At 38.7% G+C, this 21,063-nt stretch overlaps 1 protein-coding gene across 1 annotated transcript in view; it reads right to left on the bottom strand.

Annotated features, from left to right (window-relative positions):
- The window catches only part of PGM5 (phosphoglucomutase 5), a 190,606-nt gene that overhangs the window by 36,552 nt on the left and 132,991 nt on the right, over window positions 1-21,063 (bottom strand). Inside the window, exons 8-9 of the mRNA XM_036991097.2 lie at window positions 12,502-12,637; window positions 8,815-8,998 (exon numbers count right to left, since the gene is read on the bottom strand). Coding sequence (XP_036846992.1) covers window positions 8,815-8,998; window positions 12,502-12,637 — 320 coding nt within the window. The remainder of the gene's footprint in view (window positions 1-8,814; window positions 8,999-12,501; window positions 12,638-21,063) is intronic.

Below are 21,063 nucleotides of genomic sequence, written 5' to 3'. Positions count from 1 at the left end.
CAATCTGCTTCCAGTTATCACTGTAGCATTTCTTTTTTCTCCCCAGGTTTGTCCCCTCTTTGGTTTGCTCTTCATGGAGAGTCAGTCTGGAAATGATACAGGAATTACACCTGGAGAATCTGGGCTAGAATCTCAGCTTGGCTTATTAGTTGACAGTCTTCAGTAAGTCATATAAGTTGTCTAAGCCTCAGTTTCCTCCAAAGTGGATGAAAAGCTACACAACCTGAGTTACTGGGTTGTTGTGAGCACTGGATCAGAGAATATATGGGAAAAGTGTTTTGAAAATTAAAAATCACTATATTATTACTAATTATTATTATTGTTACTATTATTTTATTAAGCCTTAAATGAAAATGGTGCAATGCTCTAAGTTGCCCAACTTTACAGTTTTTGCAAAAGATTGCTAAATAAAGTCTAAATGGTGCTGGTTTGTAGTGCAATGACACAAATTTATTTTTAAATTATGCAGAATCAAGATTAATATTTTTTAAGAACTTTGCCATGCCCTCTGAGATCACTGCTGAATTCATGTATCTGTTGCAACTTATCTTCTCTGTATCTCCCACTGAATTGGCTTTTTTGATAATAAAATATTCCTTCCAAGTTGGTCAGTTTAGACTCTTAAGGTCCTGAAGGAAGGACCTCAGAGTCATCCAGGCCAAGTCGATGACTTTACCTTTCCTGAAAAGAAAGGAGAAGTTAAACTGAAAAATAAATGTTGAGGTCTTTTTTTAAGCTCTTGTGTAAATCAGTGCAGGGAAATCTGCAAGTTGCCAAGTACACGCAGAGCTGCCAGATGTTAGTTTGGAGACTGTAAGACATATTGCAGCCAGGCAGGGAAGGAGGAACTGTACATTACCAACAGTTATTTGGCAGCATGTGACCTAGTCAAATACTGATTTAGGATGAATTCCAGGAGAAAACAGCATATGGCCCTGAAATCTGGTACAATGTCACATATAGAGTCAGTTGGCCACACCAGGCATGTAAACCTGGAGACAGGACAGGCTTGGAAGAGAGAGACTCTGTGAGCCTAACTCAGATGTTATCTCCCCCAGGAAATCCCCATGATTTATCTGGAAAGCTTCAAGGTGAAAATATTGCTGTGTAACATCTGAACCATATTTTGTAGAAAAGTATGCAGCTTAAAAAGCAGAAGATTTGGACTGGACAGACATATCTCTCCATGAAAAAATTACCTAGAATTGCCAATTTTTCTTCATTAAGTCATAGAATTACTTGGGCCATGAATTCAAAAGTAGGTAAGCAGGGCAACAGATAGTCCATATCTTGCCCTTATAAAAATTACAAACAGGTGGACAAATTATAGAAAAGTATCCTCCTCTTAACTGGCCTAGCCTTTGGCTCCTCTGCATTAGGCTCAGTGCCTTTTGCGCAGTGCACTGACTGTACAGCCATACCCAGCTGCCTACTTTTGGAAGCAATTCTCATCTAGTGTTTTGTTTTTGGTTTTTTTTGCTACCAACCAGCACTCTTGGGGGCCAACAATTGCCAATAATTATCTGGGGACAATCAACATCAAATGACTTCTTCAGTGCTCTTTAAAAATACTCATCTAGCAAAAAACACATTTAGGTGATGAGAAAGCTACATAGAGAGTAGAGACTTAAAAGCTATCCAGATTCCAACTATCAAATTTGAAACAATGGAACTAGGTCATACTTGTTCTATTTCCCCATCTATTTGGCCAAATTGGCTGCTAATCCCTGTTCACTCAACATCAGCCCCAATTCTGGGATATTTTTAATTCAGTCACACTTTACCCAGACAACAGGTACAGCTTCCTTCCTCAGTTCCTATAATAGTTTGCAGCTTTTTCCTTTAATATTTGTGTTTCCTAGTGACAGTCACCCTCCTGACTACACAGAGACATTAATATTTCAGTAGGAATTAACTGTGATGCCACTCTAGAATGCTTAGATTCTTATCATACATCTTTGCAGATTTCTATTACCAACATTGTAGAAGATAGTCCTAAAGTAATCAGTATGTCAAGAGAAGGTAATTTATTATAACAAAACCTCAATGATCAGAAGCAAGGGAGTGAGAACCTCCCAAATGATCAGAAACAGTGTTGTCTTCTATTTTTAAATCAGCCAACAGGTCATTATAAAGTACTGAATATGTATATGGTCCTTGGAAGACAAATAGGCAAATCACAGGAAAAGGAGCTATTAGAAAAAAAAATTTTTAATCCATGATTTCTAAGATGTCCTACCATGAGCCCCAGTTACATTTACCACAACTATAGTGTTGCAGAATAAATTCTTAAGTTGACAATTATTATATGAATTTTAACATCCCACTGAGAATGCTATTACCTATAGGAAATCCCAGCTCTTTACATGGAAAGCCAAACAATTATATAACTACATTTGATTGAAGAAAACATGTATTCTGGTAAGATGGTTTTACATGGGCCAACTCCCACTCATTCTTCAGGGAACAGCTTAAATATTACGTCTCCATGGAGAGCTTTCCAGGGCCCTAGTCTAGGTTAATGCCCCCTGCTATGCACTCCCAAATAAGTTCTTTCTCTATAATACCATGTGATAAACTCTACAGTAATTACAAGTTTAATGTCACTTTGTCTTCCCTGCTAGACTGTCCTATATGCTGGTATATCCTCAATATTTATTGAATGAAAATATGAATGAATCACACTTTGACTACCTTCACCATACTGTACTAAAGTAGGGAAGGAACATGTATGTATTATGGGGATTTTTTTCAACATCACAACCTGCAACAGAAAAAGAATTTTTTAAACCCAGATTTAATCATAATACACATGTAATGATAATACCTCACTCCCTAAAAATTTTTCTTATTCAACGTAGGAAGATTATTTGTAGGTACTAGCTTTCATATTTAATTAAATTCTATAGGTGGGCTAATCAGTATGACTCAAATAATTTCTTAAATCTACTTCTAAATGAGCAAACCACACTCTGGCAAGTTATAGAAACAATGATAAATTGTTAGTGACAGTCTCTCAGTTGCCTCACTGATTAGGATATGAAAAAAGTTGAAGATTGAAGTTAAGGTTGGCCAGTAACTCTGAATAGAGAACTCAGTCCTGGGGCCCATATTTTCCAGTTCACACCATTTAATTGCCTTCATATGATGCCTTCAGAAAGGAGGGCTCAGGAAACCTCTATAACTGTTGACCAAGGGTTAATAGCACCATGGTATACATTAAAGCACCACATGCCAGACTAAAATGTGATTTTAAGATCAAATTCACTTACCTCATTATTTCTAAATACTGAAATTAAAAAGTGCAGACACCTTCCTGCTTGTTAAAATAACAAATCTCAAAACAAACTGACTTCACAGTCAGTCTTCAAAGTGTTGTCTTTTCTCTAAACTAATTTCAAATAGTTCTTTTTTCCAGGTTGAGGACAACATCAAAATGTTTCCACACCACCTGCATAACTTGAAGAAGTATTAATAAGCTCAGAGTTAGCCTGACATAATCAAATTGGATTTGGTTTTCCACATCAGCTAACTGGTATGCATTTATTTACATCAGGTTTTTAATATCAGCTGAACTTTTACTTGCAAATGACTTCAGCAGTAGTACAATTTCATGATTTTTGATTCTGTTAAATAGAAATACAGGCATTGGACAAGTCATAAAGAGAGACTTAGTTACTTTAATTTCGCTCCTGAAGTACCAAGGTTTCTCATTCCAAAGCTAGTTTTCAAAATATATGTCATAATTTTGGATTTATTCCCATCCTGGTGACAATATACTGTCACTCAGTCATGGTACCATCTGTCATATTGCCCTTCTTTCACACCACCTGAAGTGAAGTATTCCTTCTATTAGAGCTGGGACAGTCTCAGTCATGGGGCACTGAGTGGTGATTCCAGAAGATTAAGGCTGCAAGGAGGAGATGGGGAGGATAACAGTTAGAGATAATCTGGGTATTAATAGTGTTCCTTGGGATTTAATGGGGGGTGGGAGGGAGGAAGTACCTTGCACCATGGAAAATCCTGTTTGTACAACAAATTTAACCTTGAGGAAAGAGAGGGCCACCTATCTCTTTAACAAGGCATAAACTGGGAACCTCTTTAATTAGTCAGCAATTCAGTCAAACTGCTCTCCTATTCTCATAGTAGATGCTGGCTTATTTTTCTTACTCATATTTGAAGAGTCACATTCATGTGACTTGATTTTGCCTGAAAATAAACAGTGACACACCTACATGGGATGACAGGAGGATGGACTGCAGTTGTTGAACCATGCCTCTTTACACTGCTGTCTAAATCAGAGTTTCTCCTGGGCCCTGTTTAATAGAATGCACACATCAACTTGTCTCTTGGTGCCCAAGGTCACAAAAATATCAGACTCTTGGAGGCAGTCATAGCAAACTCCTTGAGACCCAACAGACCACAGTGAGGCCCGTGAGGTTCCACAGAATTCATGTCAGGGGTTGAGTGTTTCAGGGATTTCCTACTTGCTCCTTGAATGACCCCCACAGGGTCTCACAGGCAGGAAATACATTGCTGAATATTTCCACAGCCGTGGAGTGGATGGGGCGGTAATGGCTTATTACCAGACGGATTTTAATTTCATTTTGGATGAAGGAACATTTCTCCTTTATCTCTAGAGATATATGTGAAACAGCTCTTTTCCACAGTCTGTTTCCTGACTCTGACCTCGAATCAAGGACAAAAGGGAGACTGTGCTGCCTTAAAAAACCTTTCCCTTTCTGAAGCAACATGGGGTGAGGGAGATGGGAAGGAGACTTAGGGAAGGCAGGAAAATGTGACTTTAAGGCAATTCACAGATAACTCAGAAACTGAAGAGGCCTTCACATATCATCACATGACATCCTGCAAAGATGTCTGTATATTTTTTTTGCTGCTTTTCTTACCATATATGGCTCATTAAATGCCAAAATCTTTCTTTCCCAAGGATGCTCTTTTAACATAACTTATTTTAAGTAGCCACTTATTAGTGTTTATTATGTGCCAGAGCTTTACACGTATTATTTAATTTTCCCAAGGGCCATATGAGGTAGCCACAATTACTATTTTCACAGATAAGAAGAGAAAGACACAGAGAAGCTGAGTTAACTTCATAAGATCACCCAACAAGGAAGTAGCAGAGCTGATATTCAAACCCAGGACTTTCTGATTTCCAAGTCTGTACCCTTAAATGAATTCATGCCCTTTCCTCAAACTGATATTTAGTCAAATTGAGGATTCCGGTAATAGGGAAGGAACTGATATTCCTTGAGTATCAAATGGGTACCAGCCACTGTGTCTGGGGCTTTATAGTACTTTCTCCACAAACCTTCTCCATAACCCTATATAGTAATTACTAAGTATGCCCTCAGCATTACCACACCTACCAAGCTGAGTTTTAGAGAAGTGAAATAACATGCCCAAAGTCACAGTTCTAGGCAGTGACAAAGCTACCCTTCAAATCTCTGTTCATCTCATTCCAACATGATAGAATACTAGAGAATTCATAGTAATCTGCCTCCCATAGCAAATGGAGACATTACATTACTACATTTCCTTTGGGTTTTGTTATGCAAGGCATATTTCTGTTTGTTCTTATGGAGATTAAATCTCTATCTCAATTAAAAAATAATACATAATACAGCAGTTTAATTTTAAATTACAGTATTCTATGATCAAAAAGATAATAACAAGTTTGGGAAACGTGTGCAGAAACTGGAACCTTCACACACTGCTGGAGGGAATATAAAATGGTGCAGTTGATTTTGAAGACTCTAAGGCAGTTTATTTAAAGGTTCAATATACTTGACCCAGCATTTCTACTACAAGCTATATACTCAAAAGTACTGAAAGCCTATGTCTGCATGAAACTTTGCATGAATATTCACAGTATCATTAGTCATAATAGTCAATGAGTGGAAACAACCAAATGCTCATCAACTGATAAATGGATAAACAAAATGTGATATATCCACACAATGGAATGTTATTTGGCAATAAAAAGGAATGAAGTACTGATATACGGTACAACATGGAAGTACACTGAGAACATTATACTTAGTGAAAGAAGCTAGTCATCCAGAAATACATATTACATGACACCATTTAGGTGAAATGTCCAGAATAGGAAAATCCATAGAGAGAGAAAGTAAATCAGGGGTTACCAGAAGTTAGAAGGAATATGGCAGCTGAAGAGTATACGGTTTCTTTGTGGGGTGATGAAAATGTTCTAAAATTGATTGTGGTGATGATTGTACTGCTCTGTAAATACATTACAAAGCATTGAATTGTATACTTTAAGGGAGTGAATCATATAGTATATGACTTATATGTCAGTAAAGCTATTATACATTTATATTAAAAATATACCATGAAAAAAAACCAGTATTATGCATTTGGTAGGCTCTCAGAAATATCTACTGAATGAATGCATTGAAGTATTTTATGACTACTTAAAATAATAGTAGTTCATTCATGTTTAAATATGTCTTTTAGGAGTAGACAGAGTGCTTACTTTCAACAGTGTTGCATGAAGTATGCCCCAGACTTAACTTTTCCTAGAATTGAACATTGAAAACTGCTGACCTCTGACAGGTGCTGAGATGTGAGCCTCCACAGGAAGTTGAGCAACAGCTCCTCCCTCTCCATGCCAACAGGGCCGACAATAGAGGAAGAGTCATCTAGGACCTACTGACATTGACGATGCCACCAAATGTTAACTGGTCTCCCAAATGCCCACTGAGCCAAATTCAGATCTGCAGGGGAAGCTTCACTGGACTCTGGGCCACCAGCTAATAAGGATGTCACTTGGGTCCTGAATCTGGAAAGATGAACAACCACCTTTCCTTGTTACTAAAGAAACTCCGAGAGCAAGTCCTGTTAGCTTTTATGTACTTATGGGCACATTTGAAGTCAGATGAAAGAGTGTGGAAAGAAAAAAATCAAGAAATTCTGGAGTAAAGGTGGAAACCAGTAATTCAGGGTTGGAGGGCAGGGGAGATGGAATAAATGGAAGTCTGAAATTGAGATCCAGCTGAGTAATTAGCCTCATGTGAAAGGCTCAAGAAATGCCAATAAAAAAGTATCTAAATGCTGAGTACATTGAAAAAGAAACAAAATACAGTTATTAGTTGATTTAACAGCAAAACAAAGTAGCTCCACAGAGAAGTTTCTCATGAGTAGACAAGTCTAGAACGTAGCAGTGACTAGGCAATTCCCTCAAGGAATGTTTTTCAAGCCTTTCTCATCAAGAAACAAAAACCTCCCAAGGGTACTTCAGAAAGCATGTATTTTACAACTCTTCAACTATACATGAGTCTTGGATTTCAGAAAAGTTTGTTCTGAAGTCCTTGTGCAAAATAAAGTGGGAATAAGGTGCCAAACTGGAGAAGACTTATAAGGCATAGAGGCACCAAGATGCCCTGCACTGACCTCTAGAATTCATATCACCAGGAATTCACTAGTGTTATATGGAGAACATTCAATTTGGGCTATAAGAAATCATCCTTGAGTGAAACAAAACACAATTCCCAAAACTGTAGTGTGTGTTCCCTGTGTAAAGGCTAGCTAGAACCTTTCTTAATTTTATTTTATTCCATTTCTAAGCCAACTGTGTGTGGTGGATATTTTACAGATGAAAAACAAACCATGGCTCAAAGAAATCAAGCAACTTTCCCAAAGTCATACAATTAGTAAGTGACAGGGGTAGGATTCGATTCTGGGTCTTCAAACTTCTCAACCACTATTTTCTCCACTACCCTATGCCTTTCCAAAGTAAGACTATAATCAGTTTATCCAGCATAAAAGAGTTTCTAGAATGAAAGACTTGACATTATAATAGAGAAGAAAGGTCACCATAAAACTAGCCAGAACAGAGGTAGAATACGAAGACAGTAACAGGATGGCAGCAGGCTTGGAACACCTGCAAGTCAGGGGCCCCTAGGACAAGGACTGTATGAAATACTAGTCAAAATAAAAATAGCAATAACTAGCATTATATCTAGTCCCAAAAAACCTACAGCTTCTGGTTTATTTTGTCTTTACTTGATGATGAACGTATAAGAAACGAATTTGGGGATTTTAGAATGGCACATCCCCTAGAATTTACTTAAGAGCATCTTATTTAGACTTGTAAGTATTCAAATGTGCTCCCAGAGTGGTCAATATTTGCCAATAAACTAAAAAATCATGAAGAAAAATACTTGTGACAGCTTTCAACTTCTCGTTCACAATTCACAAAATTGAGACTGTAACAGAAGTTGTGGTTAATTCTGTCACTTATTTTTTTGTATTAATTCTCATCCACAAATCTTCCCTTATGATTATTTTGGGTCTGATTTTCCAAATGTTTCTTTCCCTGTCAAGAATAATAAACCCATCTGGCTAAGCTCCTATCACTACTCAATGGCATAAGGTAATAGAAAAGGGAAACATCTCTGCACATGGGGGTCCCAAAGAAAGGGCTCTCTTTAGTTCTTAGAAATTTTTCAGAATATGTCACCAATAATTGCTACCATACAGAGAGCCTGCAAACATTTCAGAAGGAAATGTTGGCTCAATATCTATTTGCAGCATTGGCCCATCAGTTATCAAGTGGAAAGAATATTTGACAGAGAGTCAGGTCCTTAAGTCTAATCTACTCTCTGTCTCTAACTAGATAAGTACCCTTCCCCATGGGCTCTCCTCTCTCATGGCTGCAGGACTTTCGCCTGTATAATGAAGGGCTCAGAGTGAGTCATCCTTAAAGACCTCTCCAACTCTAGCACACTTTGGCCCCCAGCTCTGCCTGATAGCCTGTTCTGGTGAGTCAAGTACCTGTTTCTTGGTCACGGTGCCATCCACAGGGTCCACATATTCAAAGCTGTCTGTCTTGGCCACAGTATAGATGTGGCTCCCCACAGCAAACTGCTGGCTGATGAAGGACTTGTCTGTGACCAGGGCCTCCAGGTCCCTCATGATGTAGTATGTTGTCTTGGGCTCTAGCCCCTCATAGTCAAACCTGGTGGAGAAGGGCAGGACACAGGATGAACACAAACCTAATCAGAGAACCAGCAATGGGGTGGACCTCTCAAGGTCATCTAATCATTGGTTTTGTTTTCATGGAAGAACGGCACAGAAAAGTAAATGGTCTCCCCTCTTCCACATGGCCCTTCCAATCCGTTCCCCACACATCAGCCAGAGTAATCTAAAAATCAAACCTCATCAGTCCTTTTCTTTAAATTCCTCCAAACATACCTATCACCATGAGAATAAGACTCAAAACCCTAAGCACGGTCTATAAGGCACTGTAGGATCTGACCCTTCCCACCTCCTTGACTTTGATCCACTCTAGACCACAGGCCTCTTCTCCAGTCCTCAGAAAATCTTTGCCCTTTCTTGCCTTTGGGCCTTTGCTTTTGCTGTCTGTTCCCTCTATCTGGTATATTCTTTTCCTGGCTACTCAAACAGCTGGCATACTCTCTTCCTACAGTTTTCAAACTTATTGCCACCTCCTGAAAGTGACCTGCTCGGATAGTCCATGTAAGGCGCTTCCCTCTGTTTCTCCTTCATCGCTCTTTATATTTTCTTTTGGTAGTTATACCAATCTATATTTACCTTATTTATACATTTGTTTACTTGTCTGTTTTTGCCCATGAGAACTATAAGCTCCAGGAGGGCAGAGACCTTACCTGTTTTGTTCTTTGCTGCTTCTGGTAAGCAGGAAGTATTTTGAAAGTAGTAGAATGAAGATGGGAGGAGGGAAGGAGGGGAAGAGAGAGAGGATCAAGGAAGGTGAAGAGAAAAGGAGGAAAGGAGCTGGCTGTACCATAACACTCTGTTAGGAGACTGGAAGAAATAGCACAGTTGTTCCATTGACAAAAGTCCTTCTAGCCAAGAATATCAAATGTAACAATGGAGCTGGGAGGTGATTAGAGAAAAAAGACAAAGACTAAAAAAACACTGATATCATTTATTGTTGTGGGTTTAAATACCATAATGCATGCTAAGTAGTTGGCACCGTGCCAGACACCATTGCTTAGGGCTGTTAATTACTTTTATTTTTACTCATGACCGCAAAGAAAGGGCTAATAGCACACCAAGGGGGTCTGTCTAAGATGAAAGTCCCAAGCAGCTGCTGGGCTGTCTGTATGCAGGGACAGGAAGTGAGTTCTCAGAATGAGCTGAAAGAAGGAAGATCTGAAGACTTGCTGCTCCTTTTTCCACCCAAGATCCTTCCAGTAAACATCACAGTATCAGCCAAATGAGAATGTGAAAGGACACTATGTGTAGCAATGGGTCCCCTTCACCTATATGCCCTTTTATTCTCTCCCTCCTACACAAGGTCTGTGCTCTCTAGCCCTAGAAACAAAACAAGGAACTCTCTCAGAATATTCCTTCTCAGCACATGTGTGTTCTGAGCCTACATTCTCTTTATAGATAGCCTTTCAGGGAAGGTAAAGATCCAACCAAGAAAAAAGGAGCAGGGCTGTGGGATAAGAAGGTGAGAAGGAGGAGACAGAGAGGCATCAAAGGAGATTCTGAAGTTGAGAAAATTCACTAATGTGACAGATCACATTCAGTCTATGACTGAGGTCTGCCCAAATGCTCATCTTCACACAAGCAAGTCCCAGCACTACCTCCCCTCACTGCTATAAAATACCACCTTTGACCACCACCACTGCCACTATCATTTTTCAAGGGAAGAAACCTTTAAACAGTGAATTCTTTCTGGGGTCCCCTCATATAAGGAAGTTCATCTGGGTTCTCAGATAACAACTTCAGGCTCAGTATTAGTTAAACCAGAATTGTTTTATTATCTCCTCCCCACCAAGAAAGCAGTCAGGCTAGAATTAATTTATTTCACAAGCTCCTTTCAATCTGCATTTGCTGGAGGGTGAAGGAAATGTTTACCTTCCATTCTACCTATTCTTTCCTCCCTTTTTCTTTATCTCTGTGATCTTCTGTACCAAAATCTGAAATATAACTCAATGTCCTACAAGAACTTCAAATTCAGTTGCATTATATTCTCTAATATGGTATTTGTTATGAAAAAAGTAATTATCATGTAAGCTCTTGGCAACAAAGAATGAACTATATTATAAATACACTTATGATAATGCCATGTCTTCAAAACATTGGCAGAAAGCTAGATAATCATTCCACAAATTATGAGGAACACATCTCTGTCAAAGTGCTCTCATTAAGCCAGAGGTTGGCAATCATAATATATTTTATCAGCTGGGACTTTTTGGAATAGCTTCGTGAATTAAAAGGATTTGCTGTGCCAATTAGCTCCTTGGTATGCCAAAAAAGCCCACAAGAATCAGGATTTTTTTGGCACTTACTAGAAAACAAGTTCCCATTTGCCTTGAGAGTCCTTATTTTATGATACAATAAATAATTCGAGGTGTTTTGCAGACTATCACATCCTTAGTCTTCTGGACTAAACAGGAACCAAGAATATTATGGTATTGTCTACATTTCCCAGAGCACTGCAGTCTCTTTTATTTTAATGAGTGCTATTATCACAGGCTTCTTTATTCTCTGATATTTACCTAAGTAAATGACCTCTAACTAGAAGAAGCAATCACCTTATAAGGGAAGTCCAAAGCTTTCTTTCTGTCCCTCAAGTTCTTGAAACACTGCCAAACATCCAAAGTAGTTAAGTGTTCATAAGCAAAGCGAATGAGCCACAATCTCTGTTTTTAATACACAGAAAGCCTCTAGAAGTACGCAAGAATTCCTTTGCCCCTGTCCCTACATTCTCCACAATTAACATCCTTTCCTGCTCCCTCTAAACCATGGCTTCGTACTAGGTACACATATCCAGCACATCTAGGTGCACACATCTAGCAGGCTGCTTGAGACTCTGCCCCCTTACTCCAGCAACAGGGAAGTGACCCCCAATCTTAAGCTCTTAGCTGCTGACCTCTTCCCTTCCTCCTTCTCAGGGTAATATTTCCCTCTTCTGTACCTCCTTTCATGGAGACAAAACTGTAGCAAAATGGGGCTCCTGAACCATATGGCCCCTTCAGAGGGCATCTAGGATATTGTTTGAACCATTACTAAGGAGGTAAGACAAAGGAAGGGAGAGGATTACAAAAGTACCCTGACCTGTTACAACTTCTGTCTCCACCGCACTTCCTTAATAATTATGTGTGAAGAACCAACAAGAAGAAAGCCTTGATTTAACTGCACAACTCCCATGGGCACCAAGGTGCTTTTCAAGGCTCTGAAGTTCAGATTCCCTCTTGGGATGGCTGCCCACCTTAGAGGCACTTATAAAAAGATTTATCGAGGGATATTACTGGGGAGGGGAAAATTGTGCCCTCCAATTTGGTAGTCCTTGACACCTCCCCCTGCCCCCACAACCACCTATCAAGGATTATCCAGCTTCAGCTTGTATATTCCTCAGAACTTCCTAAAAGATGCCTTCTTCTTTAGGTTCTAGCCTACCAGATTGAGAAGCTTTGTCTAAGAGTAATTTCACAGGGTCCACGCAGGGCCTCTGCCCCTTCTTACCTGCAATAGAAATGACGGCCAAATTTGGCCCAGTGATCTCGGACAATTTCCTCCACACTCTGCTTCCGGGCAGCCATAATGGAGAGCCAGACCAAGACAGCCCAGAGGCCATCTTTCTCCCGGAGGTGATCAGAGCCTAAGGAAGAAAGTAATACTCCACTGAGGATTTGTTCCTGGCATAAAAGTAAGAGCTAAAGGAACTATGAAGACCAGTTAGCAACTGAGTGAGTATATTGAAATGGTTGGATATATTTAACTGTTGTATTAAATATATGTCCTGTTAAATATTACACCTCCCAAACATGCAACTGAAATTCAAGTAACATAAAATAATGTAAAAAAATAAAATAAAACCCCAGAAGTTGTTGAAAGGATCAAAGAGCCAAGCTGATATCACATCTACCCACTGGTATCATTCAGGAAATATCTGGCGACTCTTATACTATATCAAACATTGGTCTATGTACTAAGGATATAGCAGTGAACAGGACAGCTCTTTATTTATAATGCTTGAATTCAGGTACGTGGACACAGGAAGGTAGACAAAGAAAAGAACAATATGCATCAGATAAGGACAAGGACTATAAAAAACTGGGTAATGATGTCACAGACCATAACAAAGACTGCTTTACCTAGAGTAGTGTAGTTTACCTACAGTAGGGTTGAATGGTGGCCTTCCAAAATACACGTCCACCAAGAACTTGTAAATGTGATTGTATTTGGGGAAATAGTCTTGCAGATATAATTAAGTTGAGGATCTTGAAATGACATCATTCTGAATTATCCAGGTAGGCCTGAAATCCAATGGCAAGTGTTCTTAGAGGAGGAGAGGACACAGACAGGAGAAATACAGAGGAACAGGTTATGTGAAGACAGAGCAGAGATTGGAGTTACACTGCCACAAGCCAAAGAATGCAAGAGCCACCAGAAATTGAAAAAGGCAAGGAAGGATTCTCCCCCTGGAGCCTTCAGATGAAGCATAGCCCTGCCAACTCCTTGATTTTAGACTTCTGGCTTCAGAACTATGCAAGAATAAATTTCTGTTGTTTTAAGCCACCCAGTTTATGGTGATTTGTTATGGCAGCATTAAGAAAGTAATACAGGTAGTCTGGGTCAGCCCGACTAAGGAGACAATATCAGAGCTGACATATGAGAATGAGACAACCATGCCAAGATCTGAGGATAAGCATTCCAAGCTCAGGGACAGAACCCACAAAGTCCCTGAGGCAGAAATGAACTGGAAAGCTTAATCCTACAGCTCTTTATATTGAAAGAGAGGCAGTTCATAGTGTAGCATTCATACCAACAACAAGTGCAGGCTACAGGTAGCTTTCTGTGCAAAAACAACTCACAAATGTGTGGTTGGCATTTAAGCTTCTGTCTACTGGCTGTTTTTATGCTCTCTCTGAAGTGAATGCAGCCATGAATACAAAGGAATGTGTTCTAGTTTAAGAAATGTGGCCTGATGGGAAAAGCATGGGGAAGGTTTTGAAATTAGGATTTGAAACCAAACTCTGATACTTCCCAAATGTGTGAGATGTTATTGCAAAGTTGTTGGCCTTTCTGAGACTCAACCTCTCTGTAAAATGGGGATACCATCACCCAGTCCTTCTGGGTTGTTGTATCAATTTAATCAAGTTCAGAGGGCAGGCTCTGCAGTCAGATTATTCATGTTCAAATCTGGCTCAGCCACTTAGTCTGTGTGACTTGCTGTCCTCATCTTCAACATAGGGACAGTAATGACCCCTGCCCCATGGGGTTACTGTCAGGATGAAGTGACTAAATACCTAAGTATTTAGAATGGTGACTGGGATGTCACAAGTGGTTGTTGTAGTCAATCTTGTTGGTCATCTATGTAGGGCACCAACATGGTGCTGATTCCTCAATACATACTTAGGGGCAAATTGTTCTCAGCTACTCATATAATTTTATCCTCTGATTCTAGCAATAGCAATGTCTTAAGAAAGGGTACTGGGGTCAAGAAGTAGACCATTTATTATTGCAATAAAGCAATGAGAATAGACAACAGCACTCTTGGGTTTCAGGGCTTTGAAAACATACAGAAAATCAAAAAGGGAGAACCCAGTGTCACAGAACTGTTTAAACTTTGAAAATGGGTTAAAACAACACCTTAATTAAGCATTTTGACAACTTCTCAATGAAGCTATGAACCACTTACTATTCTTGTTACTTTTACAGTGTTAATTGTTAAATGTTTTACCTCAAAAAGAAAGAAATACAACCTTGGGAAGGTAGTGAGCATATTTAAAAAGAAGAAAAGCATCAGTCTTTAGTTCTTCCTACATGCTGATCAGTGGTCTGCTAATGACACCCTTAGATGTCTGGTTGCATTGCAACTACCTCTAGGTTAAGAGGAATCTGGGTATTAATCATCACACCACAGAGTATCTCTAGTCTCATCCATTCTTTACACTGCTACAAAAATGGAAGAAGTCTGGAAGATGCTGGGTTAGCTCCATGGCCAAATGCCAAAAAGCAAGCCTAGGAAACCCTGCCCAGTGGGATAATTTCAAAACCCTTTGTCCTTTTATAGCTGAAAAATCACTTTTAGTTACTGGCTAGAGAAAAATATCCTTTTGTTCTAATACAGCACTTTGCATACCTTGCATCTCCAGCTGGACTACATTACCCAGAGATAAACCATTAGATACTATTTACTCTGTGAGATACGATGTCATAATTTAATGGTAGAGACATAAAGTTCTTTTAGCAATATTAAAAAACCCCACCTTGACCTTTTGTAGCCAACTACGTAGTAGATTATTGAGTTTGGCTTGGGTATACTTGCCTACAAGATAAACATTTGCCAAGATTCACAATGGGCTGATAATCAAGTAAAATTAACCATGCTTTTTACATCTCTTTCAGGTGGGGATAGAGACAGTGATGATGTTGCAATTACATAGATGTTTCCACTGAATGCTCATAGTATGCTTTGGAGGGAATTTGGGGGATACAGCACTCTTTTTAATTACTCTTTAGGCAAATGAACTATAATGCCATCAGTGACAGGTAAATTAAACAAGAAATGCAGAGAACACAAAGATATCAAATGTTTTTCTAAAACTCCACTATAAGCCAAGTAAAAATGGAGGATAGAAATATTAACATTATATATGACAGGGATAAAAGATTTTATATTAAAGATGTTTTATAGGTCAATAAGAAAATGAGGAACCCCAAGAGAAAACTGTGTGGAAGGGCACAAATGAACAATTTTCAAGAGAAAAATATTAATAGTCAAAAACATTTGAATGATTGTTCAATCTCACTGTGGCCAAAGTCCATAAAATGGCATTATTTAGGGGCTTTCAAATTTGCAAAGGTTGGATGGAGGAAGGGGAACACCCAGACAGCAAAGTGCCAGTATAAATGTGTACAGTTTAACAGAATAATTTGGTAATAATGATCAATAGTCTTAAAATACCAACCAGCTTTGGAACCAGCTATTCTCTTCCTTAACATTTAGTCAGAAAGAAAAAGAATATTCAGTATATTTCTGTAGAAAAATATATGTAGATATGTATTTATGTGTGCACAGGTAAACAATAGTATATAAACCAAACCATTAACAAAGGTTATCTCTAAAATGGTAATGATGGAGATAAATAATACTGGTACAGTTTTTGAAGTTTGCTTCCTCTGGATTTTGTAGGCTGGTGGTGCATCCAGAGCTTGCCACCTGGTTGAGGACACTGCAAGAACTTTTACCCATATTTCCCAAACTTGTAGGTACCACTCATCTTGCCTTCCTCCATCCAGGCCAATCCAACCCAAAGTCCACTCAGACTTACTCTGAGCATCCAGAGAAGCAGCCATCCCCAGCCCAGATACCAGAAAGAGGGTGCTCAGCTCTTCCCTGACAGAGCTCCAGGAAAAATTGGTACAAAAAAAGGGTCTTTTTTTTATCATCAGAAATATCAGACTCAAATTAGACTTTGAATTCCCTCAAGCTTTAAAACCATATTTTGGTACTTCGAGCTAGGCAGTACACCACTAAGTATAGTGACCTCACAAAAGAAAAGGGGAAAATAGAATATTCAATCATTTCAAAGGAATTTTCTTCAAATGGAAATCCCAGCATGGGCAAATCAACTCAATAAAACATCACACTCATTTCTAACAGATCAAATCATCTCAGACCAGGAAAGTCTAAAAACATCAATTAGGGAAATATAAATCATCTTGCACCTGTTGCTGACAGCAAGCTGGAATACAGCTTAGCAATTCTCTACCCAGGCTGCACATTAGAGTCACCAACAGAACTAATAAGAAATAATAATGCTCAGGCCCTGCTCTCAACCAATTAAATCAAAAATTTTGGCAATGGGACCCAGGCATCGGTATTTGTATTTAAGTTCCTTATTCCCACAGGCAGCCAGGGCTAAGAGCCTCTGCTTTAGAAGAATACTCAAAATAGTCCTATACTGGGGGCAGATTGCTTAGGGCAATGACTCAGGCCTCTCCCTCTTTTTGTTCAAATTTGGTGTTAAGGGAAAGTGACCACAGGTCTCTAATTCAATGGATGCCCTGGCCTTGCTCAGGCAGATGGCTGTCACTGAAGTCAGCTTCAGATTATGGTTTCCCCATACCCTTTTTTGTCCAGAAAACTTGTGAACAGTTTTGCCAACTTTGGGATAATCAGCTCATCCCAATTTCCCTGGGACTTTCTCAATTTTAGCAATAAATGTCCCATATCTTAGGAAACCTCCCAGTCCTGAGCAAACCAGGATGGTTGGTCATCTGATAAGAAAGGACCCTCACTCAAATTGATTCCTGATGGTTTTAGGATATGTGCGTGTTCAGCACTTACCATAGCACACATATTTCCTGGAGCCAGAAACACCAGAAATTATAGATACTTCTGCTTGATTTTTTGTTGCTCTATGCTTATTTTTTATAGTGTCTTTTTTAATTGAAGTTGATATACAACATTATATTGGTTTCAAGTACAACACAGTGATTCAACAGTTACACACATTATTAAATGCTCACCCCAACTAGTGCAGTCACTATCTGTCAATATAGAAAGATGTTACAGAACATTGGCTACACTCCACATTCTGCACTTCCACACCTCATCGTAAGCACAAGTTCCTTCTCAGTGCCTATGAGTCTACTGCTGTTTTCTTCACTTTATTTTGTTTTTATATTCCACAAATAAGTAAAATCATATGGTAAATCCTGAAAATGGCAGGGTTTTTTCTTTTTTATGTCTGAAAAATATTCCATTGTGTGTATGTCCCACTTTCTTTATCCATTTGTCTGTTGGTGGACATTTTGGCTGCTTCCATATGTTGGCTATTGCAAATAATGTGACAATAAATACAGGTGTGCATATATCCTTTTGCGGAGATTTTGTTTTCTTTGGGTTAATTTCTAGAAGTACAGTTAGTTACTGCATCATATGGTATTTTTAGTTTTAGTTTTTTAAGAACTTCCATACTGCTTTCCACAGTCTACATCACATGGATTTCCATTTTTAGTTTTTTTGAGGAACCTCCATACTGCTTTCCATAAAGGCTGCCCCAATTTACATTCTCACCAACAGCATAGGAGGGTTCCCTTTTCTCCACATCCTCACCAACACCTGTTACTTCTTGTCTTTTGGATAGTGACCATTCTGATGGGTGTGAGGTGGTATCTCATGGTGGTTTTGATTTGCATTTCCCTTATGATTAGCAATGTGGAGCATCTTTTCATGTGCCTGTTGGCTATCTGTATTTCTTCCTTGGAAAAATGTCTGCTCAGGTCCTCTGCCCAGTTTTTAATCCAGTTATTTGGTGTTTTTTTTTGGTGTTGAGTAGTATGAGTTCTTTATAAATTTTGGATGTTAACCCCTTATCAGATAAACCATTTACAAATATATTCTACCATACTGCAGTTTGCCTTTTTTTGTTGTTGATGGTATCCTTTGCTGTACAGAAAGCTTTTTAGTTTAATGCAGTCCCACTTGTTCATTTTGGCTTTTGTTTCCCTTGTCCAGGGAGACATATCCAGAGAAAAATTGCTCATATTTATGTTCAAGAGATTTTTGCCTATGCTTTCTTCTAAGAGTTTTATGGTTTCATGTCTTATATTTAGTTCTTTAATCTATTTTGAGTTTGCTTTTGTGTATGGAGTTAGACAGTAATCCAGTTTCATTCTCCTGCATGTAGCTGTCCAGTTTCCCCAACACCAGTTATTGAAGAGGTGGTCTTCTCCCCATTGTGTCTTCATGGCTCCTTTACCATTTATTAATTGACTATATAACCATCAGTTTATTTCTGGGTTCTCTATTCTGTTCCACTGATCTATGGGTCTGTTCTTATGCCAATACCATACTGTTTTGACTACTGTAGCTTTGTAGTATTGAAGTAAGGGAGTTTAATACCCCAGCTTTGCTGTTCTTTCTCGAGGTTGCGTTTGCTTTTCATGGTCTTTTGTGGTTCCATATGAATTTTTATATAATTTGCTCTAATTCATTGAAAACTGTCATTGATGTTTTGACAGGGATTGCATTGACTATAGAGGATGAATTGAAGGGTTAATGGAACTGGAACCATGAAGACCCAAGAAGAGGATTTTTGTGCAACAGAAACATTCTTCCCACTCCAGGTAGGGCTCTGTTTCCCAGTACATGGGTTGATAGTTTATAGTGGGTCCAGAAAGGAGTTTCAGTTTTCAGTCTTTACAAGGAAGCTCTTGGGGATGTCAATCACAGCACTTCTGTGCCCTGGTCCCACCTAGATAAAATCACAAGTGTGCACACAGGCTGTTTCAACTAGCCTACCAGAAGAATTGCTCTCTCAGCACAGATAATATAGTCATCACAGACTCCTCACATCACATCTGCTACCCAGCCATATTTATACAAACTGGTCTCAAGTAAGAGAAAGAAATGTGGTAGAACAGTAATAATATGTAATCCACAAGTAGTATGTGCTTCTTTCTCTGTCCTAGAGATTGGACAGATATAAAAACAGCCAAATGTAGAGTTAATGATTATCTAGATAGGAAATGGACTAAAGTTTTCCCTTATTTTACCTTTTTAAAAATATACATTAAGATAATTGCATAAATAAGACAGTGAGTCCCTGTTTACAGATGACATGATATTGTACATAAAAATCCCTAAAGAATCCACTTCAAAACTACTAGATCAAATATCTAAATTCAGCAAAGTTGCAAGATACAAAATTAATACTCAAAAATCTTTTGCATTCCTATACACTAACGATGAACTAGCAGAAAGAGAAAGCAGGAAAACAATTCCATTCACAATTGCATCAAAAAGAATAAAATACCTAGGAATAAACCTAACCAGGGAAGTGAAAGACCTATACTCTGAAAACTATAAGACACTCATGAGAGAAATTAAAGAAGATATCAATAAATGGAAACACAGCCCATGCTTATGGATAGGAAAAATTAATATTGTCAAAATGGCCATCCTGCCTAAAGCAATCTACAGATTCAATGCAATCCCTATCAAAATACCAATAGCATTCTTCAATAAACTAGAGCAAACAGTTCTAAAATTCATATGGAACTACAAAAGACCCCGAATAGCCAAAGCAATCCTGAGAAGGAAGAATAAATTGGGGGGGATTATACTCCCTGACTTCAAGCTGTAGTACAAAGCCACAGTAATCAAGACAATTTGGTACTGGCAAAAGAACAGTCCCATTGACCAATGGAACAGACTAGAGAGCCCAGATATAAACCCAAGCATATATGGTCAATTAATATATGATAAAGGAGCCATGGATATACAATGGGGAAAAGACAGCCTCTTCAACAACTGGCATTGGCAAAACTGGACAGCTGTGTGCAAGAAAATGAAACTGGATTATTGTCTAACCCCATACACAAAAGTAAATTCAAAATAGATCAAATACCTGAATGTAAATAATGACACCATAAAACTCTTAGAAGTAAACTTAGGCAAAAATCTCTTGAATATAAACATGAACAACTTTTTCCTGAATGCATCTCCTTGAGCAAGAAAACAAAATAAAAAATGAACAAGTGGGACTGCATCAAGCTAAAAAGCTTCTGTACAGCAAAGGACACCATCAGCAGAACAAAAAGACATCCTACAGTATGGGAAAATATATCTGTAAATGACATACCTGACAAGGGGTTAACATCCAAAATATATAAAGAACTCACACACCTCAACACCCAAAAAGCAAATAACCCTATTAAAAAATGAGTGGAAGATATGAGCAGACACTTCTCCAAAGAAGAAATTCAGATGGCCACCCAGGCATACAAAAAGATGCTCCACATCACTGATTATCAGGGAAATGTAAATTAAAGCCACAGTGAGATATCACCTCACACCAGTTAGGATGGCCAACATCCAAAAGACTAGGAACAACAAATGCTGGCGAGAATGCAGAGAAAGGGGAACCCTCCTACATTGCTGGTGGGAGTGTAAACTAATTCAACCATTGCAGAAAGCAATATGGAGGTTCCTCAAAAAACTAAAAATAGAAATACCATTTGACTTGGGAATTCCACTCCTAGGAATTTACCCAAAGAAACCAACCTCTC

This window comes from Manis javanica, chromosome 2 (genome assembly GCF_040802235.1).
Source record: "Manis javanica isolate MJ-LG chromosome 2, MJ_LKY, whole genome shotgun sequence".
NCBI classification, from domain to species: Eukaryota; Metazoa; Chordata; class Mammalia; order Pholidota; family Manidae; genus Manis; species Manis javanica.
Note: the sequence above shows the minus strand (reverse complement) of the source record. Positions and strands in the feature narration are given on the sequence as shown.